Source organism: Geotrypetes seraphini, chromosome 14 (assembly GCF_902459505.1).
Source record: "Geotrypetes seraphini chromosome 14, aGeoSer1.1, whole genome shotgun sequence".
In the NCBI taxonomy this organism is placed as follows: Eukaryota; Metazoa; Chordata; class Amphibia; order Gymnophiona; family Dermophiidae; genus Geotrypetes; species Geotrypetes seraphini.
Window position 1 is genome coordinate 53,750,460 of NC_047097.1, and position 21,574 is coordinate 53,772,033.

At 44.0% G+C, this 21,574-nt stretch overlaps 1 protein-coding gene across 5 annotated transcripts in view; it reads left to right on the forward strand.

The window, feature by feature from the left end:
- Positions 1-10,526, forward strand: part of PEAK1 (pseudopodium enriched atypical kinase 1) — a 238,044-nt gene extending 227,518 nt beyond the window's left edge. For all 5 annotated transcript variants that reach the window (XM_033920743.1, XM_033920741.1, XM_033920742.1 and 2 more), the window contains 2 exons: positions 1,141-1,898; positions 7,346-10,526. In XM_033920743.1, the coding sequence (XP_033776634.1) occupies positions 1,141-1,898; positions 7,346-8,518 (1,931 nt within the window). In that variant the 3' untranslated portion in view covers positions 8,519-10,526. The remainder of the gene's footprint in view (positions 1-1,140; positions 1,899-7,345) is intronic.
- The last annotated feature ends 11,048 nt before the right edge of the window (positions 10,527-21,574 follow it).

Below are 21,574 nucleotides of genomic sequence, written 5' to 3' on the forward strand. Positions count from 1 at the left end.
TTTTCCCCTTTTTTTTTTTAATGGCAAGCAGCCTCTTCCTAGGGCTACCATTGGTCCAAGTTTCCTCGGACATGTCCTTTTTACGGTGCTCTGTCAGGCGTCCAGGCAACTTTTTCTAGTTCTGGGGTAATCCATCACTGACCAGTAATGCAGACCAGTTAGTGCACGGTAATGCAGACTTGCTAACTGGTTAGTTCAAAACACGTATTCTCTGCTCTCATCCCTTCCCTCAATACATGGCTCCTGCCAAAAAATAAATAAATAAAATTTTTAGCAAACCCCAATTATGAAATTACTGCAGGATACCTGGAAGCATCCTGTGGTAAGCATGTGCTTATTCCTAGGATAAGCAGCATAAAATTTGTTTTACTACTTAAGATCTAGCTATATACCTGGGACCTGGATTGGCCATTGTTGGAAACAGGATACTGGGGCGGTCTATCCCCAGTATGGCAACTCTTATGTTCTTAAGTATAAGACATTCAAGCCATTGTGACATCACTGATGAGTTGGCTCTTAGGCATTGGTGGAATGAGGCATTATGACATCACAATCACAGCTCTGGAATGTTTCTACTATTTGGATTTCTGTCAGGTACTTGGGACCTGGATTGGCCACTGTTAGAAACAGGATACTGGGCTTGATGGACCTTTGATCTGTCTCAGTATGGCAATTCTTATGTTCTTATGCTTACCACCCCATAGTTCTTTGACTTAGAAACATAGAACATGACGGCAGAAAAGGGCCACGGCCCATCCAGTCTGCCCACACTAATGGCCCACCCCGTAACTACCTCCATGAAGAGATCCCACATGCCAATCCCATCTTTTCTTAAAATCTGGCACGCTGTTTGCCTCAATTACCTGTTGTGGAAGATTATTCCAGCGATCAACCACCCTTTCGGTGAAGAAATATTTTCTGGTGTCACCATGAAATTTCCCACCCCTGACTTAAGTACTACATCACTGCTTTATATTAAAAGAAGTGTTTGTTTTGTTTTGCATGCTTTTGACCAAGAAAGAACATCCAAGATTAACTTGACTTTGGGTTTTAGGATATCTGTAATATAAAGCTTTGAAGGTACTAGAGCACTAAGGTTGGAGATGTTTTAAAACTTTATTCTCTCTCTTTGTGATTCAGGACAGTCCAGAGCAAACATAATACCTCCCAAGCAGCCACGACAGGTAAAAGGTGCTTCAGATGATGCCATCGCCTTTGGAGAACTGGCAGAAGCAGAGGTGTTGTGCGAGTCTCAACCTACTCCACCTCCATTGCCAAAGAAAACCATTGTGAGAGCCAACACTGAGCCAACCCCCAAGGACTTCCTGCCAAACGGTGATAAGAGGTCCCCAGAGAACAAACTGTGTGTGGCCAATCCCACCTATGACATTGACACCAACTGGGACACAGGCAGTGCCTGTTCTTCTGTAAGTTCAGATGCCAAGGTATTAGACAACGAGTCCAGTGATTCTCTGGATAGACCTCTGGGCAAAGGACGAGCAAGTGCATCTGTTGGCAACAGCAGTTCTAGCTTGACTGCTAACATTATGAAAGAGAGGGTCTCCAATAGCATGGAATCTCTGTCGAGGAGGAACCTTACCCATGGGAAACAGAGCAGAAACATTCAAAAACCTCAGAGGCACGCCTTGTACCGAGGTATTGAGAACAGAGAAGAAGTAGTAGCTAAAATCCGAATGCTCCACACGGACTCTCTGAAGAAGCTGGCCATCAAGTGTGAAGATGTGTTCATGGCCGGGCAAAAGGATCAGCTTCGTTTTGGAGTGGACAGCTGGTCTGACTTCCGGCTAACCAGTGACAAGCCATGCTGTGAGGCAGGTGACGCCATCTACTATACAGCGTCCTATGCAAAGGATCCATTTAACAACTACGCTGTTAAGGTAAATAAGAGTTGTCTAATTATAACAATTTGCATTTAGGTTGCACCAGAATTTGTTTTTATAAATAAAGACTAGCGGAGATTTTCTCCATAACAGCCCCACAAATTTGGCATCGTCTTCCATCTTTTTTTTAAGAGAAGAAAAACAGTTAGCTAAATTTAAAATTGTCCTTAAAACTTTTCTATTTAATGATGCTTTTCAGAATTAGGTTCTGAAATGGTTGATATTATCCATTGACAAAAATAAGCTGAATATTCTAATAAATATATAACCACAAAAAAAATATTCATAAGATAAATAAACATCAGAGATTCTATATAGCACGTTTCCAATCTAATATGGAGAAAAGACCTCAGTGTTTCCCAGGAGCATACCCAGGAAACTTTCTATGGCAAGTATTCAGTGGCCACAGAGAAATGCATCCTCAGTCTGAGAAAAACTCCGTTTCAAGAACTATAATCACAAAAGTGCAAACAGAATGCTAGGAATGATAAAAAAGGGGATCACAAACAGATCGGAGAGGGTTATCATGCCGCTATACTAGGCAATGGTGCACCCTCACTGGTCGCTGTACATGAATAAGGACATGGTACTACTCAAAAGGGTCCAGAGAAGAGTGACTAAGATGGTTAAGGGGTTGGAGGAGCTGCCATACAGCGAAAGATTAGAGAAACTGGGCCTCTTCTCCCTCGAACAGAGGAGATTGAGAGGGGACATGATTGAAACATTCAAGGTACTGAAGGGGATAGACTTAGTAGATAAAGATAGGTTGTTCACCCTCTCCAAGGTGGGGAGAACGAGAGGGCACTCTCTAAAGTTAGAAGGGGATAGATTCCGTACAAACGTAAGGAAGTTCTTCTTCACCCAGAGAGTGGTGGAAAACTGGAACGCTCTTCCGGAGTCTGTCATAGGGGAAAACACCCTCCAGGGATTCAAGACAAAGTTAGACAAGTTCCTGCTGAACAAGGACGTACGCTGATAGGGATAGTCTTAGTCAGGGCGCTGGTCTTTGACCAGAGCGCCGCCGCGTGAGCGGACTGCTGGGCATGATGGACCGCTGGTCTGACCCAGTAGCGGCAGTTCTTATGTTTATCGCCACAGCCGGCGCTAAAAATGCTAGCGTGGCTTTGTAAAGGAGGGGGTTAGCCAGCTGTAGTAGTGAAGCACTCTTCATGTAAATAAATAAATAAATCCATGATCCTGTTATCTGTCACTTTACTATCTTAAATGTTCAATTAGTTGGCATCTTTCCTAGTCAGCACCTTTATTGGGGAATGCCTGAAGAGGAGAAGCTAGATTACCAAGCAGTGTAGCTTTGTCCACTCCTGTATCACTCTTTCCACTCCTGTTCTCTTGAAGGGACGGAGGGGGAGGAAGGTGTTAAGGAGAAATGATGAGAAGAGACCTATAAAGTATGGTTCATCCCCTCTGCAGTTCCTCTGAATCGCTACATCCATGACTGAGTCCATTTTGTCCTCTTAAGAAAAGTCACGTCTCATGCAAAGTCAGGGTGTAGGGTCTGATAGAGTTGCAGAAGGAAATAAATATATTCTCTGATTGACATTTAGAAAACAAATATCATATTAATTAAATCTGTGCGTCTACCTAGGTCTCCCACTGTTCTTCAAAAATGCTATGCCCCCCAGGGAATGACAGCGTTACCTTTAGCAAAGAATGAAAGGAATGTTAATGACATATCATACAGCATGAAGGACGGTGAAGTGTTATTGCATGACTCCATTATCTAGTCAATAAAGTAGCATTTGCAATGATTTATGTTTTGTGATTATTATGTAAGCTGAACAGATAATCGACCTGCTATTCTTCTTTGGCTGACAATCATTCCAGGAGGGAAGAGATATGCAATAGACTGAAATAAACAATAAAAGTAGCTTTATAATTCCCAGTCACCTTTCTATAGGACTGCAGTTGATTAGTGGTTTTTAAAAGTTTCTTGGGCTAGAGACAGGGTCTCCCACCTCTAAAATCCTATTCCCCCAAATTTTTGACCCCTTATTTAAATCCCACATGACATTTTTGACACTAAAATCGCTGCCGCCGCGGCCATCTTGAATTTATCTGCATCAAAGAAACTTAATTTGGTTCAAAATCACCTTAGATGGACTTCTCAGACCAGGATACCCAGGATTCATGGCAGATTTGTGTTGGATGGCTGGCTGAAGACCGTCTGTGTTCCACTTGCCACGCTGCACATTGGGGGGAGGGGGGGCAGGAGCCACTGGCTTCGCCTCCTTATTCCCTCTGGTGGTATGGGGTCCTAGATCAGTGTTTTTCAACTTTTTTACACCTGTGGACCGGCAGAAATAAAAGAATTATTCTGTGGACCAGCATCGGTCCGTGGACTGGCGGTTGAAGTCGTGGGCCAGACCCGCCCATCTCTACCCAATCTCCACCCCAGACCTCGCCCCCATAATAGTACTAATTGCACCTTGCATGTCCCGTGCCTCATCTGGAAGCCTTCCCTCTGACATTGCAACGTCAGAGAGAAGGCTTCCGGTTCAGGCGCAGGATGCCCGTAGGTGCCACTGCCCGTGGCTTTGTGCACTGAATCAGTTAGGAAGAGGGAGTTGGCTCGAAGATAACGCCGCATCGATCGCACCGTGGACCAGTGGTTGAAGAACATTGTTTTGGGGCTGATGCACGTGCTGGCCCTGTGGACCAGCAGGAAATTTCTGTAGACCGGCACTGGTCCATGGACCGGTGGTTGAAGAACACTGTCCTAGATGATTCAAGTTCCAGGTCAAAAATCCTGACAGGATCTGGGAAATAGTGAAAGTATGTCCCCAGTGAAGCACAGCCTCACATCTGCCATTAAACCCCAGAGTGGAACACAGGAGTGCCTTCCGGGCTCTCTGGGCATCCTGGTCTGGCTTTTACTCCAGAATTTATAAGTATGGTGTACAAAGCATACTTAAATTACAGTGGTCGCAGTGATTCCTTGGGGGTCACAATGGTGGTAGCGCCACGGGTTCTCTCCCCCTCCCCAAGAGCGCAGTGTCACCACAGCAGAGCTATGAACAAGATATGGGGGTACAGTCAGAAGAGAACTGAGATGAAGTGGTGGTGGTGCTGCTAATTAAAAGGCCAAGGGTAATCCAGGTCTTGTTGCAGCCTGTCTCAGCTTCAGTGGGCACAGCAGGTCAGACCAGTTATTCCGTGGCACCAGCAGTTATATTGTTGGGTGTTTACAGGGTGTGTACAATATTATTAAATCAGGGTGTGTACAGTATTATTAAATCCTTAACTCTAGAGTTTGTATACACTGTTGTAAACGCAGAACTCTTTTGACTCATCTGATGGGTGAAGAGTGAAAGGTTGTCGAAGCCCTGAAACCTCCGTTGCTAAGAGACCACCCGCAGCTTTGCCCGCCTGCCTTTGTAGGAGAGGGAAGTGTGCCGAAAGAAACTGAGTACATAAAATAGTGACTTCTTATCCTGAGAGGAATGAGTTTTGTGTCCTCTTTCCCTCCCCTTTCGAAAGCAAAACATGCACACAAATGCCAACAGGACCGACCCAACCATAAGGAAGGACTAGGGCAGCAGCAGGCAAAACAAAAAGCCATCAGCACCTATGTATCCTGCAGTTTTATTGGGAGTTTGTGTGATCATCATGATTATTGAATTTAATCATCTAAACCCCAACCCTGTCCTGGGGTTTTTGGAATATCCCTAATAAATATACATAAAAGAGATTTGCATATAATGGAGGTGACAAGCATGCAAATCTGCTCCATGCATATTCATTAGGGTTATCCTCAAAACCTGACTGGCTCGTGCTCTTCCAGGACAGGGTTGGGAACTACTGATCTAAATCTTTGGAGGGGGGGGTACCTGAAAGTTAGTTAAGGAAAGGTGTAAAGCTGAAGACATCACCAAAGCACCCAACTCCTTTGTGGTGTCTCTGAATACCAACATACCGTTTACCAAGTATCCATAATAATAAAAGGCTAAGCGCACATGCACTTTTCAAAGATCGTGATTCCTGGTGGCGTGAGGTGTGCTTCTGTGTCACACCTCACGGCGCCTGCGCTAGCTGGAGGCGCGTGTTCCAGAGACTCCTCCCTCCCGCTGCCGCTGCTCTTCAAAGCGGCCTGCTGAGGTTCGCCAGCCGCCGTAGCGAACCTCGCAGGCCGCTCTCCACTTTCCCGATGCAGAAAAAAAAAGCAAATACAGGTAGGACGGAGGCTGCGATCGGCAGCGACTGCAGCTACTCCTCCAGCCGCCTAGCTCCTCTCCGCCGGCCCCGGCCGGCAGCCCCCTCCACCCCGTCCTGATCACGAGGGAGACCGTGCAAAGGGAAATGCAAGGGGAAAGGGAGGAAGCTTAAAGAGCTAGTAACGGGCTTAAAGAGCTAGTATCTAAATAATGTTTCAGATGCTTTGTGTAAAATGCAAGTTTGTTATTCTTGTGGCCTCCCTTTTCCAATCTTTCAGTATGTTGCAAAGACTAAAACAAAAATGTAGTTTGTTTGTCCCTGAAATGCTCCACTTTACAGTATTTGGCTCCTCTGCTTTTCTGTGATTCCCCCTTGCATATGAATGACTGTAAAAGGTTTGTTTTTGTGTGGGGGGGGTTTTGGGGGGGAGAGAGAGTTTCAGTACTAATCTCTCCAGTATGCAGAAGTTTGTGGCAATTAGCACTTGAATTCATACACAAGTTATGTTCAGAATATCCCTCCCCCCACCCCACCAAACTTTTTAAATCTTTACTTTAGGGTATTGGAGCTTGAATTGCTTTTCGTCTGTTGTCCAGAAATGGTGTCATAGAAATCCTTAATTTTCTATGCATAGCCTGAACATTTCTTCTGTTGCTGTAAAAGAAGTGGCAGGGAGCAGATGAGTAGTTTCCATTGATAATTAAAGGTTTTATTTTGCATACTACTATCATCACTCTTTATTTGATAAATATATACCTGTGTTCTTAAAGAAATATGCATCAGCAACCGAGCACTTGTTTTGCCACGGACACTCAAAGGCATATAGGCAAGTCATCTGTCCGTTTGGACTTCTTAGTCCACACAGTTGTTAGTGATTGATATTACCTAGAATAGATAATATCTTCTTAATATTCAGCTCTTACCCCCTGTCACTAAATTCAAGCCCATTGTTGGGGGCATTCCTAACCAATCTAGTTCACAAGAAATCCACAATGAGTGTGTGCATAAGAGAGATTTACATACACCAGGTCAGGAATGCATGCAAAAATCTATCGTGCATATATTCATTGTGGATTTCCTGAAAGCCAGATCAGTTAGCAGGAGGTTCACACAGTTTCATTTAGAACTTATAGTGAAAATAAGCCTTGGTTTCCAGAATCAAAAAAATAATACTTTACCCTACAATAACAGAAAATTAATGGTAGACTTATTTTACAGTGAGCATGTATTACAAATTAAATGTATTTATTTGAATCTTTTATATTTTTCAGATATGTAAAAGTAAAGCAAAGGAATCCCAGCGGCAGTATTACCACAGCCTGGCAGTACGACAGAGTCTGGCAGTAAATTTTAACATCCAGCAGGACTGCGGGCACTTCCTAGCTGATGTGCCTGTTCGCTTGCTTCCTTGGGAGGATCCCAGTGTGGAGGAGGAGGAGGAGGAAGAAGAAGAAGATGGAGACGAAGCAAAAGAAGCATCGCACAAGGAAAAAAGCAAAGCAGTACTACCCAACAAGGAGGCTGCAAGCAAAGACACTACCAGCAGCCAGGGGACCATGAGCAAGCAGCGCAGTCGTGTTGTGGTCATTACAAGAGAGGTCCCTTACCAAACAGTGGATGATTTTGTGCAAGGCTCGATAAACCGGCACACCAAGAACCCAGATTTGTATGAGAGGCAGGTGTGTCTCCTCCTGCTGCAGTTGTGCTCGGGATTGGAACACTTGAAACCATATCATGTGACGCACTGTGACCTGCGCTTAGAGAACCTTTTGTTAGTTCACTGCCAGCTTCGAACTGGACTTCTGAACTTCGAGCCCATAGAACCCAACCCCAGTACACCTTGTCCAGCTAGGCTGATAGTAAGCAATTTCTCCCAAGCCAAGCAGAAGAGCCACATGGTAGATCCGGAGGTCCTACGTGACCAGTCACGCTTGGCGCCAGAGATCATCACTGCCACTCAGTACAAGAAATGTGATGAATTCCAGACAGGTATCCTCATTTATGAAATGTTGCACTTACCCAACCCATTTGAGGAGAATCCAGATCTGAAAGAGAAAGAATACACCTGGGCTGACCTGCCACCCCTCCCCAATCGCTCGCTTTACTCTCAAGGGCTCCAGCTGCTGGCCAACTGCCTCCTGAACCCCAATCCCTCAGAACGCATCTTGATCTCAGACGCCAAAGGAATCTTGCGCTGTTTGCTCTGGGGTCCACGTGAGGATTTGTTCCAGACTCTGATTTCAGCGTCCACCCCTGAGCAAAAGGATGCCATGCTCCAGAACTGGTTGGACATCAAACGGACGCTACTGATGATCAAATTTGCCGAGCGATCCTTGGACAGGGAGAATGGGATCAGCCTAGAAGACTGGCTGTGCTCGCAGTATCTGGCATTTGCCACTCCAGACTTGCTCAATCGCATTGTGAGAATTATGCAGCAGCGTTAAGCCATGTTGGCAAAGTTCTAGCTACTTTATTTTCCCCATATGTCTTCCCTTTGCCCCCTTTTCAAAGTTCTGTCAGAAGAAATGCCGAAAAGAATGAAAGAAGAGATTAATTCTTTGAGGGGGTTTGTTTTTTTTTTTTTTTAACTAATAAAATGTCTCCTTGAATTGGCAACCTGGGATATGTGCCTGAAATATTCCAGTTTCAGAGCAGGCATTCTAGTGGGGTAATTATGTTCTGGGAATATTTTTGTCATGGGTACAGAAAACATTTTCTTGGTGCAAGGTGGTAATACAGGTTAAAAGTTGTGATGTGAATGGGCTCAATTTTGCAGTGCCCTCTTTTTTTGCCAACTCTCACATCATAATTTACCCATGTGGCAGATGAGATTTTTAGTCCCACCCTCTCACTTTATGTAAGTTCCACAAGCCCTATCCAGCTGGGCCCATACCTTGGAGAAATAAGCAACATTGGGGTGAGACTTTGGTTTCCATTGGATATTTCCCAACCCTGCTGACATGTTTGAATGCGTTTCAGAGAGACGCCAAGTACCCTTTTCCTCATCTTTTTTGGGAGCATGCATTGGCTGTTGAAGCAGGACGGAGAAGGAAAAGGAATGTGTCATGGAGACTGACTTATAATCAAAAAGAAGGCATCTTTGTTTTGTTTGGCACTGCTTTGAATCGTTCTTAAATCCACGGACAGAAGATGAAACTTGGGTGTTCAGGAACGCCAGCAGCCTTCATCATTGAGCCTTCACTCTTGTGGATATATGTGCAATTCTTGTGTTGTTTTGTATTTTTATTCATTTAAAAAAAAAAACAAACCCATGTCTATTATAGTGTTTAAAGTTAACGTGAAATATTTTAACCTAAAGCTAGGCCTGCAAATCTTGATATTTTTTCCCCCCCCTCCCAGTTTGGCACATAAATGCACATTGATTCATGTGCTCATTCAGTAAAATTTTCAATATTTTGTTGTATTGTGAGACATGTGAGAAATAGGTTTACATTGAGTATTGAAAGAAAAATCACCACTTTTTTGTTTTAAATCTGCAGTGAATGCTTACAGGACCCAGCAATGTGAGGAAACGTAGTCATCCCCTATAGACACTGAAACAGCCAGAACACACGCCAGCATAACAGTGTTATAAACACTAAGGTCCTTCCCTTCAAATAGATATCATAGTGTTAACTGTGCAGTAATTTTAAAAATCTAGATAGATAGAAGATAGACATGGCCTTTTAAAAAATATATATTTCATTTTTTTGAAATGTATTTGCCGCTTACTCAGGAGCCTCACGGGAAGATAGCATTATGAGAAGTTTATAGTATAGAATATATCTGTAAAGGAAAAGGGAAAACCCAGAGGGAGCTGATGGACCGTAACACGGGTGTTGCTGTTTTTCTCTGAATTAGTGTGCAGTGAGGTTTCACCACAACCATACCTCTGACTGCAAAGTAAATCTGTATAAAGTGTAAATGAGGTGGTATTGTGCAGTCCCCATCTGAGTGCCTTAATGTGAATATAATGCTGAACCAGTAATGTTCAAATGTAGGCTTTGCTTTTAAATAATTGACTGTCTTGGTGGCAGGCTGCAACGAAAATTAATTCCATAGTGGTAGCTATTATCCTTTGCCATAATACAGCTGCCCCCACCATTAAGAGGTTGGTTGCTTAATATTTCATCACTATTTTACTTTCAGGGAAGAGTCCATGCATTACACTTACTGCTGATAGTAGAGCTTTGTTTCTGCAGGAAGGCAGCAGGTGTTTGCACTGACTCTGTGAAATGCAGCTGTGTAATACCAGAGAACATGCACACATCAGGGCATTCCAGATCTCTCCTGGAGACTTCACAACCAGAGTATCCACTATGAATATGGATAAGAATAGCCTTACTGGGTCAGACCAAAGGTCTATCTAGCCCTGTATCCCGTCTTCACGGAGGCCAGGCCAAGCCAAGTCACAAGTACCTGACAAAAACCCAAATAGTAGCAGGATTCCATGCCACCGATCCAGGGCAAGCAGTGGCTTCCCCCATTTCTGTCTCAACAGCAGACTATGGACTTTTCCTCCAGGAACTTGGCCAAACCTTTTTTAAAACCAGCTATATTAACTGCTCTCACCACATCCTCTGGCTTAACTATTCTCTGAGTGAAATTGGTTTTAAAAGTATTACTTTGTAACTTTAAGTGTCCCCTAGTCTTTATAAATCTTGATGCAGTAAAAAAATCGATCCACTTGTACCCATTCTACACCACTCAGGATTTTGTAGACTTCAGTCATCTCTCCCCCCCCCCCCCGGCCGTCTCTTTTCCAAGCTGAAGAGCCCTCACCGTTTTAGTCTTTCCTCATACGAGAGGAGCTGCATCCCCTTTGTCATCTTGGTCGCTCTTCTTTGAACCTTTTCTAGTGCCACTATTAACTTTTTTGGAGATAAGGAGACCAGAACTGAATGCAATACTCAAGGTGAGGTCGCACCGTGGAGCGATACAGAGGCATTCTAACGTTCTTGGTCTTGTTAACCATCCCTTTTCTAATAATTCCTAGCATCTTGTTTGCTTTCTTGGCCGCCGCGGAAGGATTCAGCGTATTGTGCACGTAACACCCAGATCTTTTTTCATAAGCGCAGACCCTCAAGGTGGACCCTAGAATCCGTAAATTTCTAGTTCATATTTACTGTGCAGACCCTAAACACATGACAGGATTGCTGTGGAGACCCTGGCATGCAAAGTAGCTTATAAGTGAATCAAAAAGTATTTGTACTATTAGTAAATTTTTACTAAATGTGGAGCGCATTACACTCATTCTTGCTACCAAGAATGTCATTAATGTGCTGTTTTAGAAAGTGCCTTTTGTAAGGCTACTTCCAACATGGCAGCTTCCCTGAAAGCCTGGACAAAGAATGTAATGATCAGATGCATGAAATGTACCAAAAAAATCAGCTTTATCCAGGATGAGCTCATCCTGCAAACACGTGAAACACTGCAAAGGAGTAAATTGTGTTCTTTGGAGTTCTGCAGATTATTTGATTGACTAAAACATTAAGGGAAAGGGTGCTGCCTTAATCCTGTGGTATTTGGTTCCCTGACACTATATACCCTATGCTTCAGATTAGAAAACAACTCCCCACCCCAGAACTGCCTACTCCTACCCTAATATTTTCCCACTGACATACATGTAAAGGCCATTCTTGCTTTCTTCTTCATGATCCTGGCCATGCTTACCTGCAGAATTTCAACATTTGACGTACTTAGGGACAGTATACTAATATTTTTCATCCATTCTCTGAGTTAATGGAAAAGAAACTGGTGACTTTAAGCCCTTAGTACAGTTTAGTTACTCATTAGCCTTTTCACTATTCACTTGTCTAGTCTATTTTTATGTTCTTACAGCTAGGGCCATCTGGGGGGGGGGGGGAGGCAGGTAGGCAATAATTGTATGAGATCCCGTGCATCAGCTGTTTCATCCATCCTGATCCCGCAGGTCCCATAGTCATAAGGGACTTGCACAGTGTGTTCAGACTAGAGAGTTGCACGGGGACAGAAATCCCGCCCGTCCCTGTCAGGATCCTCTCTGTCCCCGCCCGTCCCCACTAGGATCCTCTCTGTCCCCGCCCAGATCCTCTCCATCCCCACCCGTCCCCGTCAGGATCCTCTCCGTCCCTACCCATCCCCGCCCGTCCCCCATAAAAAGCAGCAATTACTTCTGACAGGATCATCAATTCCACAGTTTCTTTGGTGTTTGCGCTGCTGTTTTCCTTGTGGAATCCATTAGGTGGAACCCTTATTTTGTTTTCTGTTCAGGTAATTAACTTATAAACCCCCTCTTTTACTAAGGCTGACGTGTCCATTATATTATATGAACGAACCCTGCTTTCAAAGCCTTCCATCCTCGTGGGAGTCCCGTTGGCTAGAGGGGGGTCCCCGTGGGAGTCCCGTGGGCCAGAGTGGGGTCCCCGTGGGAGTCCTGTGGGTTGGGAGGGATTCCTGCGGGACCCCCGCGATCCCTGTTCCCATGCAGACCTCTAGTTCAGACATCAAATCACAGACAGCAGAAGAGACCAACAAGATACACAGCTCTGCTGTAAGGGAAGGGGAGGAAAATATCACACTGGAGTGTGAAGGGCAGGGTGGAGAAAAATGCATGTGGGGGATGGGGCCAGGCAAGGGCAGGTTGGTTTGCCGTTATAGAAACAGAAACATAGAAGATGACGGCAGAAAAGGGCCATAGCCCATCAAGTCTGCCCACTCTAATGACCCAACCCCCCTTGATTTATAGAAACATTTATAGCCCCATATCTCAGAAGTCAACCGTGCGTAATTTGTCATAGATTTGCAAGTAATATTCATTTAGCCCTGTTTCAAAATCCACTGTGAAGATAATTTTTGGTTCAAGCAGACTTTAAGGCTCAGATTCTATAAGTGGCACCTATATTGTAGATTCCACTCGGCTCAGTTGTCAATCAGCTGCTAGGCGCCATTTATAGAATCACGCCTAAAGGCATCTAAGCGGACTTAGGCATCCTAGACGTAAGCGCCGCTTCATTAGGCCAACTTTATACACATCTAATTTGGCGGCGCCTATGTCGGACACCTAACTCGACCACATCTATTCTCCACCCCATAACTAAGCCTAATGTTTGAGATAGGTGTCGTTAGGTGAGGCAGGGCACCTCCACTTAGGCGATGCTAAGAGTTTGGCACCAAACTCTTAAATTGTTTAATTAATTTTTCTTTTGATTGTCTGAAAACTGGCACAGTCAATTACCACGCTGATTAAGCCAATTTTTTTTTTTTTTAGTTAGGCAGCTGCAATTAGGGCCCCCTTTTGTAGGCACCATTTATAGAGTATGACTCTTAAGTGAACAGGTTCTGAAGACAATTTTATCTATGAATTCAGACAGAAGATACATTTTTAACCAGTTGGACCAAACTTTTATCCTATATGAATTATAAGATTTTGTTCATCTTCTGAATAACAGTGGTTTTAGTAAACCTATATGTATACTTCCAGTGCAATAGCAATGGTATGCTGAACCATAGGGTTGTCCATGCATGCTCACGAGCATACTGCAGATGTCAGTCACAGCTTTTCAACTCCTCCTCCTCCTCCCTAGTTTCTGTTGCCCCTTTCAGTTCTTCCTTGTGCAGGTGAGCATGAAGGTGTCATTCTGATCTGCTCCATTTCTTTCTTTCTTTATTTTGCATTTTGATTTTGTTTGTGATTTTTACGAGGCTCAAGGGACTGCTGTGCTGCTTGGACAGGAGCAGACTTTAGTCTTCAGCTGGCAAGTATATCCTTCATGGATCTGTGCAGCCAGACTGCTGAAGATTTTTGGAGCTCTGGTTTCCGGGCCCTCAGCACTTGTTTGCTTCCTTGACTTGGTTAGGAGCTTGAGCACAGGCTTTTAGGCATCAATAGCATCCCTCCGGGTGCTCAGGGTGCCAACTGCAGTTTTGCCTTCCCCTTCCTCTTTTCTGCATCCATCGCAGTCCAGGGACATAGAGGTTCAGTTTGACTGGCAGCACGGAGATCTCGGCATGGCAGCTGACCGGCAGCTTGAGGCAGAGAATCCCTCCAGATCCAGCTACATTTTAAAGGAGCTGAAGCAGGCTGCAGCACCATTTCCCCAGCACTTGGTCTGTGAGTACAGGCTGTGATAGCCTATGGGGAAAATCAGGGAGAAGGGGGAGAAGTGTCTTGAAAATTGTGTTTTAACTCTTTCTGCAGTTAGGTCTTTGGTTCACCCCCACCTCTAAAATCCTATTTTTTTAAGTTTGTGGTCAGCCTTGAAGAGTTTTAAGCAAAACACTGCTGAGGTGGCCATCTTGGGTTTCCAGATTTATTTATTTTTTTTCTAAGTTCTCAAACTTCTTCAAAGCACCTCATTTTGCTTCAAACCTGTTAGGGATAGAGTCCTCAGACCCTAGTACCCCTATGTCATACCTTATTTTCACTGGATGGGCAGCTGAAGAGTTTCAGGCTTAGCCCCAACACATGCCTCTAGGGCTGGAGAACAGCAGATGGTCCTGTTGTGGAGAATGAAACACCTTCTGGAGCCCTGGGACAGCAGCCCTTCACATTGTAAAGGCATAGATGCTTTGTAGCCCAAGAAAAGGTGTTTGCTACAACCTAAGGGGCAGAGAGAGTCGGCCTCTCAGGCCTTCATTAATCTCCTCTGGCATGCTTATTCACAAGGCAGAAATCTGCCAGTCCGGTACACGGGCAAGCAGACCAGCAACACAGGCCTCTCTGGAGATTCAGAGCGCTTCTTCTCTGAGAGTTGAGGCTATTCTGGACTATAACGGTCCATCACACAGGGGCTCTGAGGATGAGGGATTGATTTGATCCATTTACTGTCCCAAAGTGAAGCGGTCTTAATTATGTTCCCCCTAAATTTTAAAATTTTGTAATATGATTGATTGATAACCACTTTGACAGTTTTTTTAGGCGGTATTTCAAATTTTAATAAAACATGGAAACTTCTCTAATGGGAGAAGCAGCCTTCCATCTAGAGGACCTGGAGGCAGTGTCAGCCATAGACCAGGGAGAGGATCCCTCGGTTCACCAACTTTGCTTTACTGGAGATCATTACTGAGTCCCTCTGAGAGCTGCAGATAGACCCTCTGCAAACCCCATCCTTCCGGTGTTCTCTTCTGAGCAGGATCTGGGCTCAACTCGTATCTTTTTCACGACACCTGGACATGAGGATCCTAGTCAGGGAGACGCCCCTCACCCCCGAAAGGCTCCCTGAGGATGGCTAAACTGTATCCCATGGATCAAGGAATTCCAGAAAATGTTTGCTATGCCAAAGGTGAAATTTCTGGCAGCCCTGGTGACAAAATGCACTTCCCTGCCAAGCAAGGGAGGTTTGGTTTTAAAGGGTCCACAGGACCACAGAGTGGACTGAATTGAGGCAGTTTGAGGCTTTAACCTTAGGGGCTAAGGCTGCAGCCGCAGTCTTCTTCACTACAAAATCAGAACCTGGTGGACTCTGAGTCTGAGCCTCTGCCTCAGCTTCAGCTTGTGTTGACAGGAACAGACTATGTAGCAGATGTACTTTATAATATAATCAGAGTCATGGGAAAAGTCTCAGCATTTTCACTCTGCCCATTGTATGCTTTAAATCAGGCAATAGGCAGGTAATTCAACCTCTAAAGTGACACTGAGTTTGTGATGCGATGGGTAGAGCAAACAAAGACCAAGAGAAAAAACCCACAATCCAAATCCAACAAACCAACACAAAGGAGAAGATTTTGGAGTGCAATTTTATTCAACAAATCACAAAATCTTGTGCGATGGCTTGACACACACATGTTTCGGCCTATGGCTGCCTCAGGAGCCTTTATTGAATAAATCAATTTTGAGTGATGTAATCTGGCTTACTACACAACACTCGGTAATCTAAATTAAAGCGTACTTTCATGGGTCCTGATGCTATCGCTAGTATTCCACAGGAACCTCTACCCAGAGAGCCTTTCAAGGTTCCAGACAGAAATTGTCTTGGAATCAGAGGAACCAAGGTTCAGGTTCCCGCTCTGCAGTCCCAGCCAAAAAGCTACAATAACACCAGCCCTCAAGCTGCTCTTCTGAAGATTGGAGGTCGGCTCTCAGACTACCTGGAAGCTTGGAAACGGATAACATCTGACCACTGGGTCCTGAAGATTATCAGAGAGCATTACAAGATAAAATTTGCCACCAGAGAAGTCAAACAGGGTCCAAGTAACATTACAAAGGTTACTAGATATTCAAGCCATAGAACCAGCCCTCCAGAAGACTCGGGCTCCGGCAGAAACTCCATATACTTTGTCATATATGGAACTGAAGGCCCATCCTGGATCTCAAACATGTCAATGTGGCCCTAAGAGTTACTCGGTTCCGGATGGAGACCGTTCGGTCCGTTGTCGCAGTGGTGGAGCCAGGAGAGTTTCTGGCCACCCTAGATTTGACAGATGCTTACCTTCACATCCCCATCTTCCTGGAACATAGGAAGTTCCTCAAATTCCATGTGTTGGAGAATCACTACTTATTTATTTGATTATTATTATTTTTTTACGTGTCTTCCCAGAAGAGCTCAGAATGGGTTACAAATCAGGTACTCAAATATTTTTCCCTATCTGTCCCAGTGGGCTCATGGTGGATCTAATATACCTGGATGAAGGATTAAGTGACTCGCCCAGGGTCACAAGTAGCAGCAAAGGGTTTGAATCCACAACCTCAGAGTGCTGTGGCTGTAGCTCTAACCAGTCTTTCTTCCAGAAGCATACAAACAGAAGCTTTGTGGTCAGATTACAGACCTATTGACCAAGCCAGAGCCTACTATGTGGCATTACCTTCAAGACCTTGTGTCAGTGGTGGCCACGATAGAGGTAGTGCCTTGGGCAAATATGCCCCCTCCAGTATGCTTTGTTGTCTCACTGGTTGCCTCAGAGAGACTCCCTACAAATTCTGCTCAACTGGACAGTGGCAGCCAAACACAGCATGCCCACAATCTCTAGCAAAGGGAATCCTGCTTTGGATCAATTCATGGGTCATCTTGATGGCGGATGCCAGCTTATTCAGCTGGGAGACTCATTTCAATGGTCACCCAGTTCAAGGTCACTCGATCACAGCAGAAATCATCTATCAACAGGCTGGAACTGTTAGCAGTTCATCTGGCGCTGCTCCGACTGTAGTCTTTGCTGAATGGTAAAGCAGAGTCTTCGCCAATAATGCTACTGCAGTGGCCTATGTCAGCAGACAGGGAAGGCAGCAGAAATGCTTTGCTCCAGCAGGAGGTGAAAGCATTGTTTTGTTGGGCAGAAACACACCTGCAGGCGATCTCGGTGGCACCCATGGCCCAGATGGATAATGTTCAAGCAGATTATCTCAGAAGACAGACATTAGACCAGGGAGAGTGTTCGTTGTCTCTGAAAGTGTTCTAGGAAATTGTGAGAAGATGGGGGTAATCCAAAATTTGACCTTATGGTGACTGCAAAGGAAAAAAAGGTGAATCAGTTCTTCAGCCAAAAATAGGAACCCAGAAGTGCAGGGCACTGGTCTTTGACCTGAGGGCCGTCGCATGAGCGGACTGCTGGGCACGATGGACCACTGGTCTGACCCAGCAGCAGATGTTCTTATGTTCTACATGCAAACTCATCTCTCCCACCCTAGACTTCGAGGACTGCTTAGGTACGTCCCTATGGTTCAGCATACCATCCCTATTGCATTGAATAAAGAGATTAGGTTCTTACCTTGATAACTTCTCCAGAAGATAGGAATTGTATGCTGAAACCACCACCCAGCAATTTATCTAATATGCCTGCTTTCTGACTCAGGCTTAATGGTCAGCTCCATAGCTAGGATTTCTCTGTCAGTCAGACTACTGGATTATGGAAGAGTCTGTGTATAAGATTACAAGGAAAGAATGGTTGAGCTCCAGAAATGTTGTATTTTCTTACATTCATTGTTCCTCTCAGAGGCTTGTTAATGTTTTAACTAAATTACTGTTCATTCAGTAACTGTTTTAAAATTCAGCAGAGCAGATCAGATGCCTGATTTCATGGAATTTCCTGTATTCTTCCTTCTCCTGTCTTCTTATATAGGGTTGTCGCTGGCTTTAGTACAAACTGAAGGGGACATCAAAACACAGGGAGAAGGAGGAGGAGTTGAAAGGCTGTGATTGATATCTGCAGTAGTTCAGTCTACCACCCCTATCTACTGGAAAAGATAATATCAAGATAAGAACCTAATCTCTTTTTAGTAAAACAAACACTATGGTGGCCACTTTAACCCTATACAGTAGAATTACCTGTTGTGTCCTCTCCCAGACCTCACTACCCTAGCACATGACCATATTCTGAGGCCTGATCACCAAGGGATCCAAGAACCTTAAGGGATGACACTTTACTTGTGGTGTTACCAGGATTATTGTTACATACATATATCACCTGAAAATGTTGCCAGTTAAGACTTGATGTCCTGTACTCTGCCATAGCAGTAGATGCCAAAATCAGGTGCCATCTAGCAGCTGTTGTATCCTTTGAGCATACCTGCAGTTTACGATAACCCTCTTTTAATGAATGCACTGATCTCCCACATGAACAAGCACAGTGTTCAGCATACATGCTGTTTTTCCTCTTAAGATTTTTTATGTTTTCACAAGTCTGAATAGATGCCCTAGAGCAGGCTTATCCAATCTTTTTCTATCAGGGGGGTCACATTTTATATTTTGTAACATTTGGAGGGCTAAAACACACATCTTTGTATTTTGTCAAATAGTGGTAAAATACAACAGTGTGTGTGTTGTCCCCTACCAGCCAGTCTCTCATCTACCTACAGCCTTCATCCAGTCTACTTGATCTCTCTCATGTCACCCCCCACACACCCCCCCCCCCCCAGATTTTACCCATTCTCTTTCCCCTTACCTGGCTTCAGTTGCAGAGCAAACAATGGGCTTCCTGCTTCCCTACCATGACTCAGCTCTGTGTAAATCTGAGCTGCCTGGTGCTGGAAGTTCAGGTTGGTCTCATGGTTTCAAATCTCATGAGACTTGAAACTGAGACCAACTTCTGGCATTTCCCAAATCAAACTAACAGAGATTTGAGTCATGGTGAGGAAGAGGGAATCTTGCTGTAAGCACCACATGAATTACCAAGCTTCTGAGTGTCAGAAAAAAGCACATGGAGAGCCTGGTTCTGGCCCCAGGACTATAGGTTGGACTAGCCTGCTCTAGAGTATCAACCAAGAGCGTCAAGCAGAAGTAGCCTCATTTATGAATGTAATCCTGAATAGGAGAGAACTTAAAATGATGGGCTTTGTACCACTGCTATAATTTACAAAACCTGAAGCCCTCAACTAATTGTTATAAGACAAAGAAAGAAAGCAGCAGTTAAGCATACATCACACAGCTCTGTATTTTGACATTTTTGTGATACACCCATGCACTTTTTAAATAAATCACAAAAAAAAAAAAATACTGAGATGAAATCAGAATGTCAGTATTGTGTAAATACATATTTGTAAATGTTCTTTAATGGTTATTTTCTTTTATAATGCAAATTTTTTTTTATCATACTCTTAAAAAAATTAATATGAAGTTAGTAATTCCAGAAAGAATATGAACGTATGAGTGAAATGATCAAGAATGGCTACAGTTAACAAACAGTACTGCTCTGTGACTAATAAGAAATTGAAACCTAGGGCTCCTTTTACAGAGGTGCGTTAGGGCCTTAACGCGCAGAATAGCGCACGCTAAAAAGCCGTGCGCGCTAGCTACTACTACCGCCTCTTGAGCAGGCATTAGTTTTTCGGGTAGCGTGCGCTATAGAGCGCGCTAATCCGGTGCGTGCGCTAAAAACGCTAGCTCACCTTTGTAAAAGGAGCCCCTAGTGTTCATCACAGAATGGAACTAACTTCTTTGTCAGGAATCAGCACTTTTCACGCAGAAAGGCACGGATAACAAAGACATTAAACTTGCTCTGCATTCTTGGTTTCATGAGATATACCTCTCCATAGTAGACATTAGGTAGAAAAGTGGTAAATTTGGATTGGAACATGAGACGTGGTAGAAACAAGGAGAGGTATGTGTAGAATTTTAAACTCTGCTTTTGAATTTTGAATGCATGGGATCCCTGCAACATTGCAAATCTGCAACAGATGCTCTTTCTCCAGAGAGGCAAATGATGTCCTAGATTTATAATCCGTTGTGTCTTATTAGTGCACAATTGTGCCACACAGGTTTCTCCTTAGAACATGGCTGGTTGTGAATGGTTCATTCGCCTTTTCATCAATCTTAAGCCAGAATCTGTGGTCAGTTCTCATCTTTTATTCTAGTCATTTGCCCTCTAATCAGTATATTTTTGCTAGTTTACTATTGTGACATCAGTGTTGGGGCTTCTCTTCCTAACCGTTGTGTTAGGAGAGGAAAGGAAAATGCACATTCTTCCTCCCCTGCAAATCACTTAAAAGCAACTGGATAGTGCTTTATCCTACAGAGAGCTAAGTTTAGCACCAGGCTAGTCTGAAGTATGCTGGATTTAAAATTTGAAACTGGAGCTTTAAATGTTAAACTCTAAAACAATGTGCTTAAATGGAATTTACTTTGCTGTATAGTATTATCTATGCAAAACATGGATCTGCAAAAGTTTAAAGTATTTAGAAAATAATAAAACAGAAATGAATTATATTAATATAAGGCCTAACCCCTGGCGTCCCCCCTCCCTTTTTCTGTGCACATGTACAATTTATTAAAGTAAGAGTGCCTTACGTTTGTCTGAAGTTTTATCTTATTTTGGCATAGCAGCTTTCATTATGCTCTTTTGATTGTCCATCTCAGTTGGAAATGGTCTCTTCTGGGCTAGGGGCACCCTGAGTCTTCATTTGGAATTAGATGGGATTATCCCCCATTTTGATTCATCTCCTTAGCCCAGGCACTGCAGAGTGTTGACCTTGTCCAATAGTTGAGATAGAAGAAGCAGATGCTAGAGGGTGGGAATAAAATCTAAATCGTCATATACTACTGCCCCTGAGCCACCAGGGTGACAATTTTAAACTGAGGCCGATGTTAATTTTCACATTATTGGTTTACTAATCTAGCCAATTTGATTCTCTTGTTTCGTGCAATTACACTGCATCACTGCAGGTTGTGTGTTAGATTTCAGATTTAACACGTGGTACCTGCTCCCAGGTAATGGACTTAGCGCATCATGTTAAGAGGCGGTAAGTGGTCCCATGTTGATTCTCCATTAGGCAGTTAGCATGCACTCTCTGGCTAATGCTTCCGTACCTGTTCGCTGCCCATGCCACGCCCCTGACAGAAAATTTGCAAAAACATTAAGCCATGCGGTTTAATGCGCAAAAGGAGGCAACTACCAAAAACCCTTTAATGCGGTCACACAGTAGGTTGTTCCTACACATTAGGTGCTTACAAGTGGCATAGTAAAGGTAGGAGACGCCCAGGGAGGTCGTGTCCCTGCTCCTTCTGCACCCCACACTCACGCTTTCCATTCCCCCCTGTACCTCTAAATCTTCACCAGTGCAAAAAAATTTAAAAAGTTACAGAAGATCAAAC